The sequence below is a fragment of the Pteropus vampyrus genome, unplaced genomic scaffold, assembly GCF_000151845.1.
Source record: "Pteropus vampyrus isolate Shadow unplaced genomic scaffold, Pvam_2.0 Scaffold96, whole genome shotgun sequence".
Classification (NCBI taxonomy): domain Eukaryota; kingdom Metazoa; phylum Chordata; class Mammalia; order Chiroptera; family Pteropodidae; genus Pteropus; species Pteropus vampyrus.
The window spans coordinates 812,184-829,534 of NW_011888877.1; the positions used below are offsets into that span (position 1 = coordinate 812,184).

The following is a 17,351-nucleotide window of genomic DNA, read 5'->3' on the forward strand; positions in this document are numbered from 1 at the left end:
GCAAAGTGCATTTAAGCTTTATCTATGTCTTTTTTTATGGCTCAATAGTTCATTTCTTTTTATTTCTGAATAATATTCTATCTTATGGATATACCGTAGTTTATCTATTTATCTATTGAAGGTCTCAATTGCTTCCAGTTTTTGATGATTGAAAATAAAGCTGCACATAAATACATTTATGTGCAGTGCATGTGTGTGTGCGCGCGTGCGCATACATAGTGTTCAACTCAATTGGGTAAATAACTGGGAGCGTGGTTGCTGGATCATATGGCAAGACTATGTTTAGCTTTGTAAGAAACCACCAAACTGTCCTTGAGTCTGTACCTGTGGTTTTAATTTTACATTTAAGTCTTTGATATATTTGGAATTTATCCTGTTATGTAGTATGGGGTATAGTTTTAACTTTATTTTTTTCTTTTTGACTACTCCCAAATTCTAATGTCATTTTATGAATAGTCCATCTTTTTACTTTCCTATTTGAAATACTGCTTTTATATTTTACATTCCCATATGTATTTGGATCTATTTTTTGAGCTTTCTCTTTTGTCCTGTATGTATCTATTTATGTGCTGCTACCATACAGTTTTAATTATTAAAGCCTTATACTACATTTTAATATTTGGCAGGGCTAGTTTTCCTCATTGTATTTTCCCACCAGATTTTTTCTAGATAATTCTTGTGCCTCCCTAATGTCCCCAGATAAACTTTTGGATTTATTTGACTGGTTTAAAATCAAAACTGTTTCTTTTTCAGTCGGCTTAGTGTTAAATTAATAAAATTTCTTTATGATACTGATTTTTGTCTCCAAAAACATATTATATCTTCTACTTATATCCTTTATTAGGGTTTTAAAGTTTTTCTCTGTCTTGTACATTTTTGTAAAGTTTCTTATAAGGTATTTTGTCCTTTTTGCCTGTTTATGTGGAGTCTTTTATTGGCTGTTTGATGGGAATTTTCTTTTTTCAAAGGTAGACTATATTATAACATCTGTGTATGCTGAAGAGAATGATCCATTGTATGGGGGAAATTGAGATAACAATTCAGGAGAAGGTGGGGATAGTAGCAGGAGCCACATCCCTCACTAGACAGTAGGGTGTGGAATCCGATTAGATTTGATTTTTCCATCTTTACTTGCCCCAGACAGTGATTTTACTTTTGTATCTTACTGTGTGATTTTTAAAATACCATATATTTTATAGAATGAGACCTACAGAATTCTAATGACTGTAGAGATTGTTTCATGCACGAGGAAACTTATGAGATTGTAATTTGTCTTGTACAGAAGTAGTAGCAGAGGCAAAATTGAAGTCAGGATTTTTACTTTCAGTTTTATGTTTTTTCTCACTTCTTTGTGCTTTGTCCTTAATTACCTATATGTACAGTTATGTGAAAGTTAAAATCATGAAGAAAGACATAGAGATTTTATATCGAAGATTTTAGTGATTCTTCTCTTTTTCATACATTATATTGCATTGTGTTTCATTTTACTGAAATATGCCTCAGTGTTAAATAGTCTAGGAAATTCAAAATATCATACTGATGTGGTGATTTTTATAAACTCTTTAATTAATCCTCAATATTTAGTATATAGAAATTTAGTTTACCTCATTTTCTGATGAAGTCCTTTGGAATCATGAACTTTTTCTTTAAATAGCCAAATAACATTATTTGTTTACTATATTCATATTCCATCAGTCATCTCATGAGAAATACCTACTTAACAAGCTCAAAATTGAGAATTTGATATTTGTACTCTTTCCTTCTTCCCCTTGTGTTGTATAGACTATGTTTTATGTAATATGTACTGCAAATCAAATATGCATTTTGAATGTGCCTTTGAATATACATTTTTTATTCATTCCAGTTCTGATTTCTTTCAATTTTATGAGTTTTCTTATAGTTAGTGTAATGCCTTTATACATTGAGAAGGCTTCCTCTAAATTAGACTCCCCTCAGTATTCAAGGAGGATTTATATTATTTGTTGACTTAAAAAGAACACACATACACACACATATGTGTATATTTTCTTCATTCAGCAGAGATTTGAATTCTCATATCATTTAGTGTGTGCCTGCTAGGTACTATATACTAAGACCTGTGAAAGCTATGCATACTCATATACCCTCCCTCCGCAGTACAGATATACATATATCCTTGAATGGTTATTGTAGTAAAGCACTTTTTATAGCATGTCAGATGAAAATGTAAAGTTTGAATCACTCTAAAATAGCTTTGAAAGCTAAAGTTGTAACTTGATAGAAGAGTAAGACATATGTGTGCTCTCTAGAACTGACATTGCTGAGTGTATCTTAAGTCCATGGCACGATTCTTGTATTGTAATAACATACTGATAAGAAAGCATTAGAATTACAGATGAGGCCTGTCAAGCTACTAATCTTTTTCTGTTTTATCACAGTGCTGCTTTTGTCTAGCAGTGGTTCTTGGCCCGGGTGGTATTGCTCTGTTATGGATGGTTTTGGTTGTCACAATGACACAGGGTTACTACTGACTCTACAAATAATTTTTCTGCCCTGAACAACCAGGTGTGCTACTACTTAGAAACATACTACTAGTAGTTTTGTACTTTTCCAGTTCTGCTTCATAGGTGATGTACTATGCAAGCACATTAACTGAGATTAATAGTATTATTACTCTTAACATGTATATGTGTGTATATGTATATATATAGTTACTGTTTTACTTTTATATTTGTAATACTTTAAGGAAAGTGTCCTATTAGTCTTCCTTAAGGCCCCATGAAGGAAATAATGAAGAGGTGGAACCCTCATTTTGAAAAGTCGATGGATTTAAAATTAATTGATTTAGTAATAGACATAATAATTATGACTCAAATTTACTGTTTTTTTTCCCCAGTGGTAATAATTTCCTTAAGACTATAAGGCAATCTTCTTGTCACAGCTTAACCTATTATTTTTGTGATACAAAAGTACTTTTCAAATAAGATGTAGAGATGAGACATTTGAAATAAGATTTTTTAACCCACTTCCCATTTCCCTTGCTAATACTCGCCAGTGGCACTTGCGGCTGCAGTGTTACTCCAAGATAAGTCCAAACCTTATCCCCAGAGTTTGCCATGAAATATTGTGCTTTTATTATTATTTTCGCATTGCTGTAGTATATTGGAAACAAATGACATCATTCTACTTATAGCATTCTGTTTTTAGTAGTGGTATTTTAGTAATTAATCGCTGAAAATGTCAAATACTAGCAAATGTGGCATTTCTATGCGTGATGTTAACATCATTCTTGAACAGTTGTTAGCTGAAGATTCATTTGATGAAAACGATATATGTGTATATTTCTGTTACATTAAGATTAGAGACAAGTTCTGTTTAGAAATAACTCCAAGAACAGTTTTTATATTTATTTTCACATTGAAAACCAGTCAGATTTGCTCCAGCCTCAAAGAGCGTGTTTATGTAAAACTAAATTAATTTTGGCAGTGAGCTGCACTTTTTTTTTTAAATGGGAAATGGGTTAAGAAGTTTTATAAAGTATAAGATATCACAAATCTTGACTTCTTATTCAACAAAATCATTAAATATTTTGGCTTTCTCCTTGTATAATAATGGAAAGACATTTTCATGTAATCTCACTAACTGGTTGCTGTAGTCTAATGTTGAGCTATTTGTCTGTCATAAATGTACAACATAGCTATAAATAGGTAGACATAAATGTGACAATTCTGGAAATTTACTTTGGGTTATTCAAAGAGATTTGAAATTTCATTATTTTTTGAAAGAGAATTGTAGGAATGTAAAATTAGTTTTACTTTTTTTTTGATCCTCTAGCAATAGATTTGAGCTGCATCATATACATGTTTAACTTACTGAATTTAACTGTATTCTTTTGCAGCTCCCTTAAATTTTATTTTTCCTAAAAACTTGCCCATTTGGTGAGCTTATATGTACTATCTCACAACTACAGTTCTCATTTCTCACTGCACTGAGTGTGATTCTTGCTCAGAGTATGCATATTTTAATCAATATGGCTCTATATGCAATCCAACTTTTTCAACTGGTGCTCAAAGTAATGTTTTAATACTTGAGGAAAAATTACCTGTATTGAGCATATTTGAGAGATGGCAAAGTATGTGCTCTAGTTATTATCTTCATGATTCTTTGGGTCTCTTATGAAGTTGCAGTCAGATAGTGGCTGGGGCTGGAGTCATCTGAATGCCTGACAGGAATGGATGCTCAGTGTGGCTGGTAATTGATGGCTGGTCATCAGGTCGAACCTCAGCTGGGGCTATCAATTTGAAACGCTTACTGAGGCCTCTGCACGTGGCTTAAGTTTCTCATAGAGAGGTGGATGGAGCATCCGAAGAGCAAATATTCTAAGAGAACTGCGTATATTCTACATGGCTTCTAATAACTGTAAGTTTCAGAACATCACTTTACGATATTCTACTAGTCAAACAGGTCACTGAGTTCAACCCAGATTCAATGGGAGAGTTACTAGATATTACCTCTTAATGGAATGTGGCAAGGTCACATCACAGAATGTGTGGGAAGGGAGTTGTTATTGTGATTTAAAAAAATAAACAATTTGCCACAGAGACCCATTAATTTCTATGAAGGTTGAATTAGAACTTTAAACTAGGTAACAAAATACTAAATTCCAGTTTTGATACTTGAGATACACAGCCCTTAAGAACACAAATGGCAAAATGTGATGTAAGAGTTCTTTCTTTCTTTATTTTTACCTAACTTTTATTTATGATTTTTTACATAGAAAAAAATTACTCTGTTGAGAGAGAGCTACCCATTTGTACATATTTAGAAATAGGAACAGCTAACATAGGAAGTCTTAACTGATTTGGTAGTCATACAGAGTTTTCATCATGATCTTTCATGGTTGTGTTTTATGTACATGACTTGATAACACTTATTTTATTAAAATTCATAAAAGCCGAAGTGAAGATGATGGCTTAAACATCAGTTAATGAAAGTGTTATCAACAGAGTTATTTGCTGCCTGTTGAATATTTTTTCATGGTGTCATTGTAATTTGTATGGATGTGGTTCATCCTGTTAGGCCTGACTGAATTGGATTAATCATAAGGATTTCCTTTAGCAGTGATACAAACATACAGCACTTTATATGGAGGAATCTAGCTTTTGAGGTATTTTTTCGGTAAAATGAATGAGCATGAATGAGAAATTTTCTTAATTGCTAGATCAAAGGAGTGACTGACGATAAAATTTATTTAAAGAATATTACCTTTCCAGATTTCCCTTCAGAGCTTCAAGTTTTGCAGATCCGTGTTTTGTATGGGAGACTGGAAGAGTCTGAATTGCAAAAGAAAGCACAGTAGCATGGCTATGTGATATATGTGTCTGAAGATTAATTTTCACTTAACCATCAAGCAATAGGTAGCCTATATTTAGTAGTTAAGACTTTATATAGAAACTGAATGGCTAAGAGTGGTTTGATAGGAGGGGAGTATGAGGAAAGAGGATCTAATAAGAGAAGGGCTCTCTCTTATTAAAGTTCTATTTTCTTTGAAGCTGACCGTACAGTTTGTTGAGGTGGAATGGAGTAATAACTGGTAAATAGTGAATACCTGAAACAGACTTTGATTATTGACTTTCATCAGAGCTGACATATGCCAGAGCAGCTATGTACATTCCTGAAAAGTCTGTTTCCTGTCTCATCTACAATTTGAGAAAAAGGCATTAGAAGCCACAACTACATGAAAGTACTTCTCCACTGCCCCTTTTTCACCCTTTTATGAACTAAATGAATGACCCGGGTTTATGCATAAAATGATGATTTTTGTGGATGAACATAGTTTTGGCTGGAGTGACTGTACTTTGCCTTGGACAATTTCAGTTTATGTCTGCTTTTCCTGTACTATGTCCAGTTGGCACACCCTTACACTCTCAGAAGGGTACTTGGATAGATGCTAAATGATACAGATGCTAAATGCTACTGTTTCTGGTCAACTTTTTTTGGTCATTAAGAAGATAATAGCTGTAGTATACCTATTTTGTGTTCACTTCTAACTCTTAAACCTTTATAAAAGCAGTATTTTATTTGTAATTTTTGTAAGAATTAATCATAAAAATACATATTCACTTTCATTTTTGTGTTTTTTTTCTTATTGTGGAAATACTGAAAAACTGAATTGAAAAAAATTGTGCATAGCAGAATGAGATAGTTAATACTAGATTTTTGTGGGTTACTTCTATTGTTGAATAGTGCCAGTTTTATACACAATTCTGAAGTGTTTTTTAGCTTATATTTAAAAAGATACTACTGTATTGGCATACATACAGTGTTTTTCAGCATCTATAAGCATTCTGATTGGGTTTGCAGCTCTATCCTTTTTGGTGCAATAGCCAACTTTGTTTTGGTGCCAGAGATATCTTTGCCTTGCTTTTAAAAATTGGCTGTTGCAATTATAGACATGAATGAAGTAAAAAGTAAAAGTTCCATTTCACAGCCCATTTCCCTGTCCCCTTTCCAAAACCACAAGTTTAGACTTTTTACTTAAAAAAAAAAAAAAAAAAAAACTGGTTTACAACCAATACACTAGAAATTTTATTTAAAAATTTGATAGTAAAGAAAGGGTAGAGGATTATTTTCTAAAATATTCACTGAGTTAAATCATCATTGGATAGTTAAATTTTAATGATTTTAATTTTAATATTCAGACATTTTTTTTAATATGGCTTTCACTAGTGCTTTGAAATGATAATTTTTTTATTTTTATACATCAGCATGGTTTTCACAACTGCAAAAATTAACATGGGGTCACAGATTCTGGCTCCTAAAATAAGTCCAACTGTGAAAAAGACAAAATCTAAATAATTTTATAGTGTATTATTTCTTCAGTCTAATAATGCTGCTGTCAGTACTTTTAATATCATACAAAATCAATAATGAGCTTTAGAATCGTTAAAAGTTGAGTGCTTGACATATACAAGGTATTCAATAAACATTACTTCTTTTGTTTATTATTTTCCTCTTTTCCCCTTGCTCTTTAAGTCAGAACTTCCCAATAGGCAATAAAACATCCTTAGAAGTTGAAATCTTAGTTTTTATTCCCTGTTAAGAAAGATTTTTTTCCTTCTTTATTAAGTGCTTGGTAATTGTTTTTTCAATTCTTAAAGAAATTTCTCAGGGAAATTATTCTTACTGGCCAATTTTTCCAGGGATCATTGGAGTTCAAATCACTTGAAAATATTGTGTATGTGTGTGTATTTATGTTTACATATTTATTTCTCATATCACAAAATTTACTGTTTTAAAGTATGCAGTTTGTTGATTTTTAGTATATTCAGATGTTTGTACAACTGTCATCACTGTCAAATTCTAGAATATTCATCGCCCCAAAAAGAAACCATGTATCCATTAGCAGTTTCTCCCATTCTCACCTCTTCTCAACCCCAGAAGTTACTAATTTACTTTCTATCAGTATGGATTTAACCTATTCTAGACATTTCATATAGATAGAATCATACAATATGAAGTTTTTGTGACCAGCTTCTTTAACTTAGTGTGTTTTCATGGTTTATCCACGTTGTAAATATAAGTAACATAAAATTTACTGTTTTAACCATTTTTAAGTGTATAATTCAGTGGCATTCAGTACATTTCCCATATTGTGCAACTATCACCACTATCCATTTTCAAAACTTTTCATCATCCCAGACAGAAACTCTATGCATTAATAAGAACTCTCCATTCCTCGCTCCTCCTTGCCACTGGTGATATTTATTCTGCTTTCTGTCTCTCTGTATTTTGCCTGTTTTATGTACTTCATTTAAATGGAATCATATAACATATGTCCTTTAGTGTCTGGCTCTTCCACATATAGCTCTCAGTCACTTTTTGCTGAGCCTTGTGAAGTTTGTAACTGCATGCTTGGCTTTTTCCACAGCAGACCCAAGTGGCTCCCTGTGCAAGTACCTAGAACTTTCTTCATATAGCTTCTTCTACTTTGTCCTGCAAATTCTAGCTCCCTCAACCTTTCTGAATTCTAATTTCTGTTCCCTCAACTCAGTGAGATAACAGTTTTCTTCTTGGGATCACCTCTGCACTGAGATCTGGAAAATGCCTTTAGGCAGAAAGCCTGTACTGATATCTGCAAAGTACATCCAGATAGAAGGTTGAGGCACATGTCTGGCTTATACAATTTGTATTCCTTCTTAGAGATCATTATTCAGCATTGCCTAGGGTCCTGTGTCCTAAACATGTACCTCAATATCTATTTAAATATATTTTCCCAGTTTTGTAATCGTTTATAGCAGAGGTGCAAGTCTGGTGTCAGGTATTCCGTCGTGACTGCAGTGGAAGTCTTGGCCTACCATTTTATTTTCGAAACTTTCACCCAATGTTAGCCAGAAGTGCCTAGTCAATCTATGATTGTTAAGGAAGAGAACCTGTTAATTTTGTTTGAAACATTTAAAGGAACATGTTAGTATACATGTTTTCAGCTGTATCACTAATAAAAATTAAACTTATTTTCTCTACCCTCTTCTCCCCTTTGTATAATAGTTTATTGCCTATCAGGGGGGCGGAAATTGAATGTACTACTAACTGATTGTTACATATCTCATTTTTTAGACCTAAAGATTGTCTTCGTTCTATTATGAGGAGGGTGAACCATAAAGATCCTCATGTTGCTATGCAGGCTCTGACTGTGAGTGATTTTGTTTTAAGTTCTACCTCAAAACTACCTGCTGAAATTGAGCCCTTTTAATTTCTGATTTTATACTTTTAGCTTCTAGGAGCATGTGTTTCAAACTGTGGCAAAATTTTTCATTTGGAAGTATGTTCAAGAGATTTTGCTAGTGAAGTAAGCAACGTATTAAACAAGGTAAGGAACATTATTTCCAGAAATGAACTAAGACAATTTTCTTTCTTCATATATTTTATTGTTTAGTCCTTCACATTTTAAATCACAAAGGACTAGTCTGTGCTTTTTCTTAAGAAAACTCTTTCTGGACTATATTTATCCAATATGTAAGTAAGTGTTATGTGTCGCCAAAGAGACTACAGATTTATATAACTTAAGGAGTATGTTTTTCCAAGCCAAATTAGAGTGAATTTAACTTCTATATCACTCCTTTCATCTGATAAGTAAATATGTGTATTTCTCTGATTAAGTAATACCATCTTAAGACATTTTTTGTGACCATTTTTGTATCCACAGAGATATTTTCTGAGTGTAGAAGTATTCAGAAATACTGCCAAAAACATGGCACTGTTGAGTTTGTCTTGACATGAATAAGGCCACTACCTGACTGTCACAGGATTTTAATACTATACTATCTACCGAACGTAGAATAACTGAACGTAGAATAAAGAATTCAAATTCTGCAATTCAGGACTTAAAAATTTGTTACTAAGTAATATGCACATTTTCTCACATTCTGCTTTATTCAGTTATAAGTATTTTCTACTAATTAATAACCATTCTTTTAATCTCCTGAATATTATAAAAATGTACCACTGTTTACGAAGAGATTCTATTATAATGTTTTCTATAATTTAATTGAAGATGTACTCAAAGGTGTACTCAGTAGCATGAATAACTATTTTGGAAAGCAAACAGCTACGTATAGGAGAAAGTACTTCTCCTATTTTCCAAATGTTTTACAATGAACATTCTGGTTTTATACTCATGGGGAGATGTTATTTTGAAGGATAAAGTTTCCAGGGATATTAACATGCAGTGGACTTCAAACCGGCCTCAAATAAAGCAACTTGGGAAAAACACCAGTCATGCACATTAAAAGTCAGGAATTAGAAATAAAGGAACTACGCCATTTATTCTGTTTCCAGCTTATTTTTTATTGGTCTACAAAAAAAACAAAACTTACTACTTTTCTTTGTCTTCCTGATGTATAAAGCTTGCTTAATTGTAAAATACTCTGCAACAAATTCTTTCTGACCTCCAAAAATAAGTTATTACATATTTAATCTGTTTTAATTTGATACGAGGTATGTATGGTGGTATCTTTTTTTTTTTTATAGTGTGAAAATTAGTTTATTTCTGATAGACAAGTATATTTTCTTGTGGATTGTCTATTGCTGGGGAAAATTTGTAATTCAAAAAGAGATGCACATTTGTTAATCAGTGTCACCATAGTAAGTAAAAAGAGACATACAACACTATAATTTTTATATTTAAGATATGTTACATCATTAGCCAGGAAATTAGTACTTTTTAATTAATTTTTCTCTCTACTTTTAGGGTCATCCTAAAGTGTGTGAAAAATTAAAGGCTCTTATGGTTGAATGGACGGATGAATTTAAGAATGATCCACAGCTTAGTCTAATATCAGCAATGATTAAAAATCTTAAGGAACAAGGAGTTACTTTTCCAGCTATTGGCTCTCAGGTATTTTATAAAATTGTGCGTGCGCTACAGTTTGTTTCTCTATAGTAGCCATGTTTATTTGAATTTTTCTTTTTTTCCCTCCAAACCCAGGTAGTTTTTACTACTCCGGAAGAATTTTTGTTAATAATCTTGCATTTAGAGTTGCCAGAGAAATATAGTGGAATATTAATTTGCTACAACCTCCACTTTCCCTGTTTTTCTTTCTTTATAAGTGAATTGGTTTAACATTTTATAGTTTTTAAAAATTTTAATTTAGTTTTTTTAATAATATGGACAAAATTGCTTTATTACATCAGATAATTCTGATAGTCGTGTTAAATGCTATTAATGCTATAATTTTATCTACAAACAATGACAGTTCAAAAATTAGGATACCCTTAATATTTAAGTATGAATTTAGAGGTTCTTTTGATTATGAAATTTATGATGCCTGTATTAAAAATGGGAAGAAGATAAAAGGGGGTCAGTGGGAAGAGAAGCACATGAAACATCTGTTCCTTTAATAAAAGCTGATCAGTATCTTCCTCCTTTTTCGTAATAATTATGGTTGATTGAAAGCCTTAATTTTCCTTTTCCAAAAAAAAAGTTATGTAACGAGACCAGTCCCTAATTTATGTCATATAAGAAAATGAAAGAGTATCTCCTTTATTCTTTTTTTGTTGTGTGTAACCATCCTTTAGGATGCCAACTAAACAAAGGGGGTTTAAAATATGTGGTAATTTATTGTACTGTCTTTACCCACTGTATGGATTTGGGGTACAATATAGCGAGTGGTATGAAAGCATGAGCAGAAAACTCAAGTTTGGGGTTTTGACCACTTCAAGGAATCATGAAGTGATTCATCCAGACTCACCTAGACTTTCTTCCAAGGCCCTTCTAGTTTATCTGTGTACTCTTGAGCTGTGAAGACCCAGAAATATACTTGGAGATGAAGGAAAGGATATTTTTCTTCTTTAAAATTTGGCTCATGAATAGTTTTACAATGGTACATCATTGAGAAGTATTCATTCATAATTGAAAGCTGGCTTTTACTACTCAATAATTTCTAAAATCTGTGTAATTTAGGAATAATTTTATGCAGGATAATTCAAGATATCTTTTAATAATTTGCTTGACAGCAGAAACAATGTTTAATTATCAAAGAATAAATTCACTACAGAGAACTGAAGAGTGTAGCTGTGTAGTGGAATTGCAGTTTCTATACCCTGGGAACCTATTCTAGAGCTTGTTACTCGAAGTGTGGTTCATTGACCATCACCATTATCACTGGGACGCTTGTTAGAAATGCATAGTCTCAGATACCACTCCAGACCCATGGATTCATTATTGTCATTTTAACAAGATCCCTGGATGATTCCGCATGCACGTTAAGGTTTGAGAAGCACTGCTCTAGAGTACAGTTTCCAGTGCAAGTGAAAACTGCATTTCCATCCACAAAGGGACTTATTCCTGTTGGAGAAGAAAGAAGAATTAATGATGTTTGCTATGTAGCATCGTTTGGTTAATCTACAATCTCAGATAGTTGTGGGAACAGCTTTAGGGATTTTCTAATCTAATCCCCTCATTTTACAGATGAGGAAACTGAGACCCAGAATGGTTAAGTGACTTGCCCAGGGCCACAGCTAGTAGTTGACAGAGCTGGAACTAGAACAAAGGCCTCCTGACTCTCAGTCCAGTGTTCTTTCCACTACACGATCCTGCCTTCCATTTGATATAGAGGTTAGTGGATATGTGTCTGTCCAGATTAGGCTTTGAAGGACAAGAAGTGGAGGGAACACTGGCAAGAGCATTTATTTATTGATTGGCATAGTTATGTTACTTTCATGTTCATAACAGGACATAAATCAGGAATAGTAAAGTTACTTCTTTTCATGTAGATGTTACAAAATATGTAAAAGCATATTTTGTTATAGTTGCTGTCTTTCAGCCATAAGAAATATGTAAAATGCATATAAGGTAAAAGATGAAGTAGAATGTTGATTTTTTATAGTAGTTTCTGAAAAATGTGTATTGACAACCGTGTTTGTAAAGAGCTTCATATTTAATGATAAAATGTTATCACCTAGGATCAACTGTAAAAGTCTCTCTAGATTGTAAAGTCACTTAGTTGCTTAAGACATTCCTACATTTATTATCAGAATAGATCTTTGTTAACATATTTAACAAAAGCCTCTGAAAATACAAGGATTTTTAAGTATACTTTTTATCCAGGTGCAGAAAAAATAATATAAAAATATTAAGAAAAGCCATACTTAAAACAAACATAGACTCAGGGACACAGACAGTGGATTAGTGGTTACCAGATGGAAGGGGGGAAAGGAGGGATGGGGAAAGTATATAAGAGTAAAGGAGGTCAAATATTTGGGGACAGAAGGAAATTTAACTTTGGGTGGTGAACACACAATGTAGTATACAAAGGACATATTATTGACTTGAACACTTGAAACCTATTTGTTTTTATTAATCAATATCACCTCAATAATTCCAATACAAAAGTAAAAAGAAAAATCAAACTTTAGTCACTTAACTTAGGCTACTGTGATTCCTTTGGCACTAAATTTTGACATGGAGATAAAAGTAGTGCTACACTGCTACTGTATTTGACTAGTTAATAAGACAAGTGTCATTGCTACACTTAGTACCTGATGATAGAAAGGAACTTTGAAAGGCATTTAGTTCAGGAATGTAGGCCTTCATGTAGCTTGTTCTGCACTTCTGAACTGACAGAGTTCTTCACAGACCACAACACAAAAGATCAACATGTCTGTTTTGTGAAATTCACCAAATTGTATAAAAAAATTCACATACAATGAAAAAGATTGTGTCTGATCTTTTTCATTATATGTGAATTTTTCATTACACATCTTCTGTTTTTAGAGCTGTGTAATGATTAAAACATTACAAGAGATGGACCAGAATTGAAAGTTCTATTTGGTGAACTATAAAAAGCTTTTTCTAATCAGCTTTTCTAAAAATAAATGCCTTGTGCATTGTTTGACATAAAATATACTAAGTGATGGAGGTAGAACTGTATTTTACTGTAATGTTAACTATTTTCTATTTTGCCTTTCATTTACTCAACAGTCATTTAAAAATTAGAATTTCATTTTTTTAATTGGTTGCTCTGGAAATTATGACATACATTTGTAACTTCATAATCTGTTTTGAGTTAATGTGGTATTATTTCATGTAAAATGTAAAAAGCTTGCAACTGTACAGAGTTTATTTACTCTCACTTCAGCAGCTTTTATGCTACAGTCATCATATGTATGACATACTTACCTCTACATATATTACAAATCCCAGGAGACAATGTTATACTTTTGTTTTAGTCCCTGAATGGCCCCTATCTTATCTGATTTTGGAAGCTATATGTGTTAATTCAGTCCTCTTAAAAGCCTGTGATGTTTAGATGCTATTACTATCCTCATTTTATAGATACGGAACTTGAGGCACAAAGAGGTCAGCGTACCCAAGGTCATACATGAGAAGGTCGTAGGTCTGGCATTTGATCCCATGTTTGCCTGACTCCACAACTTACATTCTTAGCTACCCATATCATAGTACCTTATTTAAAAGTGGTATCAGAGGAACACAAAGGTGAGAGAGTGTAATTAAGGGGTTTAGAGATATTTTAATTAGAACTCAGTATTTTAGCTGTTTAGTGACTGGTGAGTTGAAACTCAACAAGGAAAAATGGGATTGGAGTAATAGGAGAGGAAGACAAGATAACTAGAAGCAGATGTGTGTCAAAGGTGTAAAAGCAGGTGTGTGTATGCGTGCATGTGCACACGCTCGTGCTAGCAGTTTCTGGTAACTGATAGAATATTTGAAATTAAGGCTGGTAAAATAGGCTGGAGTCTGATTTGCTTTGATTGCCATGGGAAACTGAGAGGCTATTGAGGCTTAGAAGCTTATAATTCCTTAAGCGTGAATCAGCTTATGTATTTATTTCTTTGTACACTACCTTATTTACAAAATATGTTTAAGATGTACAATAATGTATTCCTAGAATTAACTACTTGTATTTTGGTTTACAAAGTAGTATAATTTTGTGAGCAGTTGTATTATATGTAAATCTGGTTTCCCAAAGATAGCATCCTGATTTGATCTGGAAGAAAGCAATAAAATATAACTCCTAAGATTTTTAAATTTAAAAAAATATCTGTTTTCAAAATAGCCAACTTCTTCTCCCTCTTAACCACTTTTCTGGTTTTAGAATTTTTCTAAAAATTTTAAAATCTCTAGTTTTTCTTCTCTGGTTTGCTTTTAGTTTAACCTCTTTACATAAATCTGCGTGTGTTATTAGGCTCTTGGCCTTAAGTATCTAATTGCTCTCTTTCCTCCAGTTCTAACTCTTCTTCTCAGGCTGCTCCAGTTTAGGTTTCTTTCTTCTTCAGAAGTCTGTGGTAAATTGATGAGAAGGGTCTTGCAAGTTCGTAGATTAGATGGGATAGAAAAATTGGAGAACAACCCTCAAATATTGTGTTCTTTTTTTGTGTGTTAGGCTGCAGAACAAGCAAAAGCAAGCCCAGCTCTGGTAGCCAAGGATCCTGGTACTGTGGCTAACAAAAAAGAAGAAGAAGATTTAGCAAAAGGTATGTTTTAATTCCCTGGTGTTGGGAAGAAGATAGGTTTTTTACTTAATATTTTTTCCCCTGTGATATTTAAAAACAAAAGAAATAGGATTTGGTAGCTAAAAGTGGAATCTGCTTTGTTCCCTTCCTCAGTATCATTCCTTCCTTCTCCTCTTCCAAGGCAACTACTATCATGTGTGTCCTTTCACGCTTTATGTTTATAATACTTTTACTACACTACATAGCCATAAAGAGTAGGTACCATCTACAACTTGTTTTTTTCATGCAAAGATATGTTTGAGATCGAATTATGATGAGACATACAAATCAAGTACATTCGTTTTAACTGCTGTGTAATATTCCAGTGTACTGTAATTTATATGCTGTAATTTATCCTCTTACTGTGGACATTTGGGTTTTCTGTGTGTGTGTGTGTGTGTGTGTGTGTGTGTGTTTTACTATAACAAGTATGCTACATCTAGTATCCTTGTACATGTTCTTTTGGACATATATATGTATATATATGACTTTTTTGTGTGACTAAATGTATTGTTTTCTCATGGATTGGGTACAGCTTTAACTTTGCTGAATAGTTGTATTATTTCCTCTTCCATCAGCCATGTATGAAAGCTGTTGTTATTGTTTTTGATACCTTGATATGTGGTACTGTCAGAGTTTAATTTTTGTGAGTCTAATTAGTTTGAAATAATGTCTAATTATATTAATTTTCATTTCCTTGCTTAATAGTAAGGTCAAGTTCTTTGTATGTTCTTATTGTCTTTTTCTATTGAGTCTTTTTTTTAAATTAATGATATGTAGAAAGTTTTGGGGTTTTTAAAAATTTTATTAAATTTATTGAGGGTGACATTGGTTAATGAAATTATATAGGTTTCAAGTGTACATTTCTATAATGCATCATCTGTGTATTGCAGTATGTTCACCACCCAAAGTCAGGTCTCCTGTCACCATATTTTTGACCCCCTTTACCCTTAGAAAGTTTTATTTTGGATGCTAATCTTTAGCCTATTATATCTGTTATAGATCTTTGCTCTTGGTTTTTGGTTTATACTTTAACTTTTATAATGGTGCGTTTTATCAAACATAAGTTTTAAATTTTGATATAGTCAAAATTTTTGCTTTTCTGTTATTTTTGCTTTTTTATGTCTTAAGATATCTTTTCTTATCCCAAGATCCTAAAAGATAGTTTCCTGTATTTTCTTATGATATTTCTAAAGTTACGGGTTGAGTCAAAAGTAGAGTAGTCAATCTGTTAAGATTACATTGCAGAACATGAGTGATACATGGTGATGGCCTCCACTGGGGGAGATAGAAGAGACAAATTTGAAATCTGTTTGCCAGGACTTGTTAATAAGACTTTACTGTAGTTATTTCTAAGAATTCCAATTCTTAGATGGCTCATGTAAGAATTACCTTTGGAACAATAAAATACAGATTCTTAGGTACGACCTTTGAGGCTCTGATTTAGTAAGAGGCTTGAGATTCTTGACTTCCCAAGTGATTTTGATTCTTATTTGGGGAAGTTAAGCTATAGAAATACATTGTAAAGATAAAAGAAAATATATCTGCAGCTAAATTTTTAATTTATATTTTTTATTACCTAGAATAAATTAAATTGTATCAGTTCAGTAAAAATAGTCATCATGCTATTCAATTATTTTGTTTATTTTTAAACTTTCAGTTGCGAATCAATGAATAAAATTGGTGAAATGATTTTTATTCAGTGTATTATATCAGGATATGTCCTAGTTTCCAGCTATATTATTGAAAGAAGAATACGTTTTACCTTAAGATATCTTTTTTACTTCTTTGCATTTTTGGATAGATTAACATTTCAGATCTTCTTAAACCCATTATTTTCCAGCCATTGAATTGTCCCTGAAGGAACAAAGGCAGCAGTCAACCACCCTTTCCACTTTGTATCCAAGCACATCTAACCTCTTAACTAACCACCAACATGAAGGCCGAAAAGTTCGTGCTATATATGACTTTGAAGCTGCTGAAGATAATGAACTTACTTTTAAAGCTGGAGAAATTATTACAGTTCTTGATGACAGGTGATGGTTAATATTAAATTGAACATTCACATGAGCATATATAACATTTTGCCTCTGTGTTTCATATCATTCCTGTTGGATGCCATTGTCAAATGTAACAAACATTGACATAGATATTTTCTTTGATGATTGCTTTGTTTATGTCAGACTGGCTGGATTTTTATTTTGTAGTTCAATTTTTTTCACATCTGTTATTCAAATAGTTTTTTTTGTATGTGGAAGCCTAGTTTAATCTATTCATTTTTGGTTCCATCTAATATAGATTGTTAAATTACTAAAAAATTAAGATTTTTAGAAAATACACTGAATATGTATGTGTATTTA

The 17,351-nt window shown here is 32.5% G+C and overlaps 1 protein-coding gene across 1 annotated transcript in view; it reads left to right on the forward strand.

Moving 5' to 3' along the window:
• STAM (signal transducing adaptor molecule) overlaps positions 1-17,351 on the forward strand; it is a 54,545-nt gene that overhangs the window by 23,405 nt on the left and 13,789 nt on the right. Inside the window, exons 3-7 of the mRNA XM_011364374.2 lie at positions 8,596-8,671; positions 8,753-8,848; positions 10,229-10,375; positions 14,883-14,973; positions 16,835-17,027. Of these exons, the coding sequence (XP_011362676.1) occupies positions 8,596-8,671; positions 8,753-8,848; positions 10,229-10,375; positions 14,883-14,973; positions 16,835-17,027 (603 nt within the window). The remainder of the gene's footprint in view (positions 1-8,595; positions 8,672-8,752; positions 8,849-10,228; positions 10,376-14,882; positions 14,974-16,834; positions 17,028-17,351) is intronic.